The 9,856-nt window shown below is 35.9% G+C and overlaps 1 protein-coding gene across 2 annotated transcripts in view; it reads left to right on the plus strand.

The window, feature by feature from the left end:
- The window catches only part of LOC109723198 (putative SOS response-associated peptidase YoqW), a 56,251-nt gene continuing 47,597 nt past the window's right edge, over positions 1,203-9,856 (plus strand). For both annotated transcript variants that reach the window (XM_020251481.1, XM_020251482.1), the window contains exons 1-4: positions 1,203-1,392; positions 1,571-1,727; positions 2,756-2,841; positions 8,095-8,207. In XM_020251481.1, coding sequence (XP_020107070.1) covers positions 1,286-1,392; positions 1,571-1,727; positions 2,756-2,841; positions 8,095-8,207 — 463 coding nt within the window. In that variant the 5' untranslated portion in view covers positions 1,203-1,285. The remainder of the gene's footprint in view (positions 1,393-1,570; positions 1,728-2,755; positions 2,842-8,094; positions 8,208-9,856) is intronic.

The following is a 9,856-nucleotide window of genomic DNA, read 5'->3' on the forward strand; positions in this document are numbered from 1 at the left end:
TTAAGCAGTGTTTTAAGTATTGGGAGTTGATCCAAGCTAGATCGACGCGGCGTTGTTGCAAATCTCGTGGAATATAAGTTGTATGATTGAACATTGTTGGAACTGTTTAGGTGCTATTGAAGCTCTTTTGTTCTCCTTAGGACCAAGTGAAGGTTGAGGAACCAACGATATGCTGTAGACATCGAGGTTGTGATTTAAGGTGGGTACTCAGTCTGGAATGGTCCGACTCCACTACTTGGTTTGCATGTTCCTATATTTCTTTCTTATTTAACGTTAATATAGTCATGGTGCTTTTGGTATAAGAATAGGATAGATGTTATATTTCAGTTGTAAACTAGCATGCTTAGCATTGACTCCGCACTTAACAGCATTCAATGTTTGTCACCCATATACTATTGCTTGATCGTCTTGTAGGGGTACTTGATATGTAAAAATATAAGATTTAAAGATACCCTTATAGGGACAATCGTCATTGAGCACTCAATATTTAAACTCACCCTGCAGGGGCATATATGATTGACATCAGGGGCACACTAGTTGAGATCTCCTTGTCTGAACATGTATCATTAGTAGCAGACATCGTCTTATAAGAACATTGAGTTAACATTGCCTTTTTAGGGGCATGGAGATCGATATCATTTGGTAGGCAATTGAGATTGATTATATTGCTAGGTCTGCTATCAACCTTTGAGCATTTTATATGATTATGACTTGCGGAACACTGATACTAAGACAGACATGGTCGCGCCTTCAAAGTCCTCTCCGGAATGGGCAGTTGTTATGCAGCAAGCGTAGCTATAGCGCGCTTATGTGGCAAGTAGTTGTGGTGGCCAACCCAGCCTTATATGCAACGAAGTAACTGTTAGACCCTGGGCAGTTATATTACAAAGACGATGAATCATTCATCACCTTCACTAATAAGGCAGCAAATGATTCACCGTCTTAGGCAGTTATATTACAAAGACGACGAATCGTTTACCGTCTTTAATAAAGCGGTAAATGATTCATCATCTTCAAAGAAAAATTTGACCTAGTCCCTGCGTGACAAAGAGATGATTAATTTGCTAACTTTAAATTTTGTAAAATTATTTATTCAATTACAATGTTTTACGGGTCATTTTGGAAAAAGAATCCTTGGAAAATGGGCCCACAGAATTTTTACTATTAAATAAGAAATATTTCCCGCGCCCCTATGCTTCTCAACAGTCGAGAGTAGAGGGAAGGGTAGCCCAAGAGGCCAGAGGCGAAGAAAGAGAGAAGGCGATAAGCGCAGCGAGAGAGGAGGATGTGCGGAAGGGTTCGCTGCACCCTCCATGTCCATCAAGTCGCCCGCGCTTGCGGCCTCACCTCCGGAGACGACGCCTCCTCGCTCCCTGCCCGCCAAATGGATCGGTAGTTCACTCCCTTCCCTCCCCAGTTGAAGAGAAAAAGGAAAAAAAAAGAAATATAGCCCCAAATTCTAACCAAGAAGGAAAAAAAAAATCTTTCTCACTGGAATTCTAGATGCAAATCTTTGTTGCGCTTTTTCGTTTCTGATTCTAAGTTAGTTTTGCCCTCTTTCTTGATGCAGTTACCGGCCGTCGTACAACGTGTCGCCAGGGGCATGCCTGCCGGTGGTGCGGAAGGCAGCCGTTGGAGAGGAGGCAGCGCCGGCCATCCACTGCATGAAGTGGGGCCTCGTGCCGAGCTTCACCAAGAAGACCGACAAGCCCGACCACTACAAGATGGTACAAAGTACTAACATTGCCCTAATCCCCCCTTTCTGCATCTTCTATGGGAATCGGAGTTTGTGTTGAGCTGCTAAAATTGTTGGTAATGTGCATTAGAGATCATTAATTCATGGTGAGATGGGAACTGAGAAGGTAGTAAATAAACTGGGTGAAAAATGCACTGATACCGCCTCAATTGTAGGCTGTTTTGACGTAGACTCCTCAACTACTTCTCTTTTGATCAATACTCCTCAACTTATAATTGTTTCTGTTGAATATAGATATTAAAAAACTTGGGCTCTGGTAGCTTAAGTTTTTTTTTTTTTTTTCCCTGAGAAAAATGTTTGTTTTATATCAATTAATATGGTATAAGGGCAGGAGGTTCTGAGTTCGAGTCCTACTATGTTCCTAACTTCAAAAAGTTTTGAGCTCAGATATGAGAGGGAGTGTTGAATATAAGTTTTGAATAAACAGTCGTTAGGTAGCTGAAGATTTCGAACAACCGTTGTTGTTTCACTTTCACATGAGTTACCTGTCTTTTATGTAAGTTATTTTACAAGGTAATTTGTTAAAATTAATGGGTATATTAATGAAATCCACAGCTAAATCAACTGAGAATGTGTTCAGAACAGTTATGTTTAATAGAATAACTATTGAATTTAACAAAATTCCCAAATTAGTGGATGAAAATAATGTAAATTAAAAGAATGAACAATTGACTATTCTAGAAAATGCTATGGCTTTTGACTCGGACTTTATCATGCAAATTATCGGTCCAAATTTGGGGACTCCTTTCAGAATGTTGGGATGCCTAGCAAGGTCTTCTCTGAATTTCTGACCAACGGATATACAACATAGGTATTCATTTTAAATTTGGTGTTAATTGAAAGGAATGTTATGTTATATTAGGCTTTGGCAAGTGAGCTCCGCTGGTGGCTTATATTAACTTTCGCAAGTGGAACTGTGTGAAGGCTATATTTTTTTTATTGTTTATCTCCATAATATCTGTTGGACAAGAGCACTTAGTTAATTGTTTCGATATGCAGTTCAATGCCAGGTCTGAGTCGATCAAGGAAAAAACTTCATTTCGCCGGCTTCTTCCTACTAATAGGTGCCTTGTGGCTGTTGAAGGGTATGACAAAGTTAGGACTATTTTTCTTCATCTAATATACCAAAGTTATTGGCATTATTGCTTTTCAGACATATCATAGATTTATAAAATTATGTGCTTCTCCAATTTGGTCGTTGCTATTCAATGTTTCTTAGTTTTGAAGTTGCTGGGCTGTTGTATTCCCTGAATATAAGATACATTATTCTGAAGTTTTTGGAAGGGCATGCTTACGTCAGGGTCTAATTTAGAATAATATAGCGTATTTATACAATTACATACTAATTGTAACAACAAAGTTGAGTCAGAAAGAACTCGAAGAAGAGTTGATTACTTAGTATGGTAAGTGAGAATTGACAATTTAGGGAAAATATATTCTTCTAATGTCTCTTTTAATTTTTTGTTTCCATGATGAAAGAACGTCCCCCCTTTGGTTATCTCGCTTCCAAGGATGTTTGGATGTATATGTTATTCTATTTATCTACTTAGTCTTTTGTTTACTTCAGAGGTATGTTAATTGGGTTATGGGAAGTATAAAATATGTCGACATCTACATATTATGTACGTGTGAGACCCCGGGTTGTCTTATATATAAGATATAATAGGGCTAAAAACTCTTAACCCATCTATAGCATTTTGAGTGGTGCCTACGCCCAAGAGGTTAAGAGAGTTAAGCGTGCTAGAACTAGAGTAGTCTTAAAATGGGTGACTCCTTAGGAAATGGGGCGTTACAGTTAGTATCAAATATAATTACCAGCGGAAAGTATGAGATGAGTCTCGACTGAGCCAAGTTATACAACGGAGAGAGTGTGGCTTCCATGTTGATGACTGTTGTGGGTAGAGCGCGGCTCCCCCACAAGATCGGTAAAGGCTAGTGAGACGAGTCTCATATCGTTTGGTATTTGTGACGAGGATGTTAGTGTTTAAAGAGGGGGAGAATGTGAGACCCCGCGTAGTCCTATATATAAGATATAATAGGGCTAAAAACTCTTAATTGGGATTTAGCATTTTGGTGGTGCCTAGTGTCACGGACTTAGCGTTTTCGTTCGCGAAGCCCGTGCGGCGCTCACCTTTCCTGCTCGAAGATGGACAAGCCTTTGTCCCTGTTGCATAGATATTTTTCTAAGTCCCTGACACTAGGCTTAAGAGGTTAAGAGAGTTAAATGTGTTAGGACTAGAGTAGTCCTAGGATGGGTGATCCCTTAGGAAGTGGGGCGTCACAGTACATCCTTTGAATCATTTTTCTCTAAACATGATATATCACGTAGTAGGTGGGACTTACTATCTTGAAAAGCCAGAATAATTAAGATTTCAAAATAGCCAATAATCAAACTCCTAGCTTGTATTTCAAAATAATTTCTTCATAAAAGAACAAGTAATCGATATGCTGCAAGATTGTAAATTAATAATGTACCAATAATAGTCATGGCTAGACAGATGATGGAAACTCATATATCTGTAACCAACTATGAGGTTTCCTAAAAGCACTTTTGGAATGCCTAAGTGTTTTCCATATAAATTTTTTAGGAGTATCTTGTTGATTAAAACTTTTTTTTATTATTTGGTGATCTTTTATTATAGAAGTATCTTTCCAAATACTGTTGTTACTACAGGTAGGTGTGGTTCGGTTTGTTTCGTGTTTCAAAATTAATTGAATCCCAACCAATCTAAGTTGGTTTGAGAAAATTGAAATCTAAACCAAACCGATGTGTGAAAAACGAAATGAACAAAACAAAAAATTTCGGTTTGGTTTTGGTTTGGTTTATCGGTTTGAACATTTGGGTTCCTAATGTGATTTGTGTAGTCTACTAGTTTGATCAGTTTAAGTTGATTTTTTGGATTGCCCTGATGTATTATATAATAGCTTAGTATTATATGTTTGTATGTACATACATATAGTTATGTTTATATCTCTAGGTACATATACATGTACAGATATAGATTCATACATGCATATATATACACATATAGTTTTATTTCAATTTCTCAGCCCAAGGTTGAAAAGTTTTAAAACCAAAACCGAACCAATTATAACATATATCGAATCAAACCTAACCAAAATTGTTGGCTCGGTGTAGTTTTGTGATTTTTGTGCTTCCAATGCCCACCCTGTTGTTACATACTTGTATATAAGTGGATATATAGCCGTTGCTTACTATTTCCTAGTGCATTTGAAAAGATAGTTTGTGTAGCTCTTTAGGAGACATTGGCCAGACTTCATGATTGCTGGACCTGTCATTATTAATTTATTACATTCATAAAGCTGGAGACCATGGTTAGTAAATTAGTGTTTGAAGTTAGATAAGTTCCAATTATGTAATGTGAAACAACCGTTGTACTCTAAAAGCTTAAGCTGTTAGAGAATGGTGTGTATATATTTTTATATATTTAACACTCCCCCTCACATCTGGGCTCGAGACTTTTTTTGCACCCCCTCATGTCTGGGCTCGAGACTTTTTTGCAAGGCCCATGGCGCGAACTAAGGGGAGTAAATTAATAATGCTAGGAGTCTGGCATGACTCGAACTCAGGACCTCCTGCTCTAATACTATGTGAAACAACCGTTGTACTCTAAAAGCTTAGGCTGTTAGAGAACGGTGTTTATATATTTTTTATATTTAACACTCCCCTTTATGTCTGGGCTCGAGACTTTTCTTAGGCCTATGACGTGGACATTAATTAAATGGGAGGAAATTAATTATGCTAGGAGCCTGGCATGACTCGACCTCAGGACCTCCTGCTCTGATATCATATGAAACAACCATTGTACTCTAAAAGCTTAAGCTTTTAGGTATCATTTGGTTCGGGGATAAGCAAAAAGTGGCTATTCCAGGGATAGGTATAAATTGAGGTATAAGCGGAGATTAGATCAATTTTGTATTTGGATGAAAATTTGATTATTCCTCGGAATAAAAAAAATAGCATTTGGTTAGGTAAGATGAAATAAGAATTAAAGTCGGTAGTTATAAATAAAAAATAATGATATTATCCCTTTTTTTATATTAGAATTAGAATTTTTATATTTTATATTTATATTTTAGAATTTAAAAATATAAACCTTTAAATTTTAAAATTTTAAAATCTCAAATTTACAATTTTTAAAAATTAAAATTTTAAATTTAAGATGAAATTTTAATTTAAAAATACAAAATATCAAATTCTAAATATAAAAAATTTAAAATATCAAATTTTAAAATTTAAACTTAAACAATTTAAAATTTAAATTTTTAATTTTGTAATTTTAAAAATTATAAATTTTAAATTTTTAACTTACGAAATTTAAATTTTATAATAAATTAAAAACTTTCTCTTTCTCTCTCTCTCTTTTCACGGGTGGAACAAGCTGGGTTATCCCAGCTTGTTCCACCGTGGGGTGGGAACATTCCCACCCTTTAACGGGCTATCCTAGAATAGCCCGTTAAGGTGGGAATTAGTGTTCCCACTAATTTATTTTTGTGTTTGGGGGATAAGGGTGGAATAAACCCTTTATTCCACCCTTAACCCCCCAACCAAACATGGCCTTAGAGAACGGTGTTTATATATTTTTAGATATTTAACACTCCCTCTCACGTTTGGGCTCGAGGCTTTTTTTGCAAGGGCTGACTGTTGTTTATTCCCTATATTTGCAACTTGAGAAGAAATTGGATAGAGTGAAGTGCCCGAACTACGGCATCTGAGAAGCTCCTTTCTCGTTTCGTTGTCCTTTACAGCAAAATCAGATGAGTCAAATTCAAAAAGAGAGATGTTATCATGGCAAAATTGACGAACAGAGAGTAAATTTCGTTTAATAGAAGGAACAACAAGAACATTCTTGAGAGCAAAGAAACTAGAAGAAGTTTTCAAATGTGTTTCACCTGTCTGAGTAATATTCAGCAAATATTCATTACCAACTAGAATCTTATCTTGTGGTCGGCAAAGAAGCAACCTACTATTCCCTCTCTAGTTCTCAAGCGGAGTATCGTGCTGTGGCCTATGCGCTTGCTGAGACCGTTTGGATCCGGCGTCTTCTTCGTGAACTTGGAATCACTCTGGCGGTCTATTTGTATCTATTGCGACAATCTTAGCACCACATATCTTGCTGCAAATCCTGTCTTACATGCTCGTGCGAAGCACATCGAGCTTGATCATCATTTTCTAAGGGAGAAAGTTCAGTCAGGTGACTTGGATTTGGTCCATATCTCTTCTGATAAACAACTGGCTTACATCTTCACCAAGCACTTGTCCACTTCTCGTTTTTTAACCTTGCACACCAATCTTCGCATCCGTGCAAAGGATGCTCAGCTTGCAGGGGGATGTTAGGATATATTTAGCATGTATATATTATTACATTACATATATAACGAGACATATAGGGTATATTCTATACAAAGTATAAGGTTATATGGTATGAAGGTTGCCATGTATACACCTCTTGTAATTATATATTCACATCGATGAAACCCAAAAGGGTCAAGCACTTTAACCTATCTTTCATGTAAAAACCCCTTTAGGAGCCTGGTGTGGAAGGGAAATTTTTTTTTTGATCTTGTTTTCACTTGGTTGCTCTTGGATTTATTTGCTTGTCGTACCACACGAAGTATAGATGAGTACACAAGAGATTACTAGATAGTGATTATTTCTCTTAAAGTGTCACCTTAGAAGTGTTGCTGAAATGTAAAAATGGGAACTCACCCATGGACTTTCTCTTTCTTCTTTCTGACTTTAATGTTACATTGTGCATTTTGCTATATGCCCTGTGGAACATCCACACTGGTAACAACTAGTGCCTGCTGGCTTCATTCATAACACCACGACATAAAGATTTATCAAACTTGATGTAATGGGCTATAGCCTGAGTAAAATCTTGAACCAAAGAGTTGATATATATCTTATTTGCTTGCAGATTTGTCTCCCAAAAGAACATTTATTTTTTTAATGTTCATTCTTTTGAGAGACTCTTATGCTATGATCATAGAAAATCTTGCTTTTCAGCATCATTCGTTATTAGCCATTTACACTAACAATGATGTGATGACTCATATATTATAAACTCATTCAAACAGCTGGAAATGCATTGAAATTGACTATATTTAGTGCAGTATGAGAATGTAGATAGCTTCTAGTAATCTTCAGATTAGATAACATCGTTGCATTAATATATTATGTAAAATTACTTTTTTTTTATTGATTTTAAAGTGCATTTATAAAGTTCCATTGCCATAAATTAAATCAATTTTGTTGATTCTTGGATTTTTTGGTCAGTTCTTTTAGTAATTGTGTCACAAAATTTGGAACGTAGGTTCTATGAATGGAAGAAAGATGGCTCTAAGAAGCAACCGTACTATATTCATTTTGAGGATCAAAGACCTCTTGTGTTTGCTGCTCTTTATGACTCTTGGAGCAATTCAGAAGGTTAGTTTTTCTATTTTTATTTCCTTCGCAAGAATTTATATAGATGAGGGCTTTGGGAGGAAAGAGAGCAGGAAGGAAGAGAGAAGGAATTTTGCGCAAAACACCAAAACCATTTTTGAAAAAAATTATCAAATAACTCAGCATGATAACCCTTTTGGCCTTTTTATAAGTTGTTTTCTCTATTCAAATTTGATTAGTAGAAGCCTAGATGTAAGGGTTTTGATCTTATGCATGCCGTAAGGAGATAACGAAAGATCAAAAGTATGCCCAATCCAAATATTATCTGTCATGCCCCGATACCACCAATTGGGCCCTTTCGGGCACGTGCAACAGACCTGCTGAATGGGCAAGGTTTCCCTTACCTGCGCAGAGTGAAGCACATGCCAACATGTACAATTATACATGATATGGATATGAAGCATCAGAGTGTAATACTACTAAAACTAAGTGAAACTATTTCAACTTTAATTCTCTAAGTTTACAATACTTGTACATCCAAAATATTACCCTATTTTTTATTTACCAAAATTGGTTACACACTAGATCTCTCACTCGGTCTAACTATTCCGCGACGCCCTTGCTACGGTCCCGCGCCTTTCCGGCAATAATAGGCTCTGAAAAGCAACAAACCACAAGCGGTGAGAACTTTAGATAAGTTTTCAGTGGGTGGCTAGTTGAAAGAGGCGTTCTACACTCACTCAGTCCAAAAGATGCATCAGTAGAACTATGCATAGGGTGTCGAGGGGAATCACAATCACCCAAAGCATGACTCTTTCGGAAGGCTGCAATATGTTTTAGCATTTCACCTTAAGTTCATGACTTCTAGGGTTATCCATATTGCCAAATGCACATACACTTGTTCTCTAGTTCTAAGTTTATCATGCCATTATGTTTTCCACCTTATGTTTCAACCTAGGTTAAATCCCACACTTGTTTACCTATGTTCCAAGATTCACATAATACTCACATGCATGCCACCTGTTTTCTCTTTTAACAAACCATATTTTTCCTAGGTCATATGCTTTTTCCTAGGTCAAATGCATCTTGACCCACATGTTCTACTAGTATGCAACTAAAACATATTTTATCTTACATTATATACATATTACATGCATGAAAAAAAAAAAACCTTTAGAACCAAACCATTTCCCTCATTTTTCTAGATCCCTCTTGGAGATGAGTCTCTATCTCCAAAACTCCCTTGAGAAATCCTAAAAATCGTTCTAACAAAGTTAGAACCCAAAAATCCCACATTTGGGAAAACCCTAAGGTTGCGTTTGGTTCGGGTATAAGTAAGAACTGATTATTCTAGAGATAGGTACAAGTTCCGGTATAAGTAGGGACTAGACCAATTTTGCGTTTGGATGAAAATTGGGATGCTCTTAGGAATAAGGTAAATAGTGTTTGGATGGTTAGATTGGAACAAAGGGAATAATAGTTATAATTTTAAATTAAAATTATTTTATCTAATTAATTAACATCAAAATATTATTAAAAAAATAAATTAAAATTAATAATTATAAATAATAAATTAATTAAATAATAATAAATTATAAATAATTATAAATAATAATTTATAAATAATTATAAATAATAAATTATAAATAATTATAAATTATAAATTAATTAATAAAAAATTAATTAGATAA

This window comes from Ananas comosus, linkage group 17 (genome assembly GCF_001540865.1).
Source record: "Ananas comosus cultivar F153 linkage group 17, ASM154086v1, whole genome shotgun sequence".
In the NCBI taxonomy this organism is placed as follows: Eukaryota; Viridiplantae; Streptophyta; class Magnoliopsida; order Poales; family Bromeliaceae; genus Ananas; species Ananas comosus.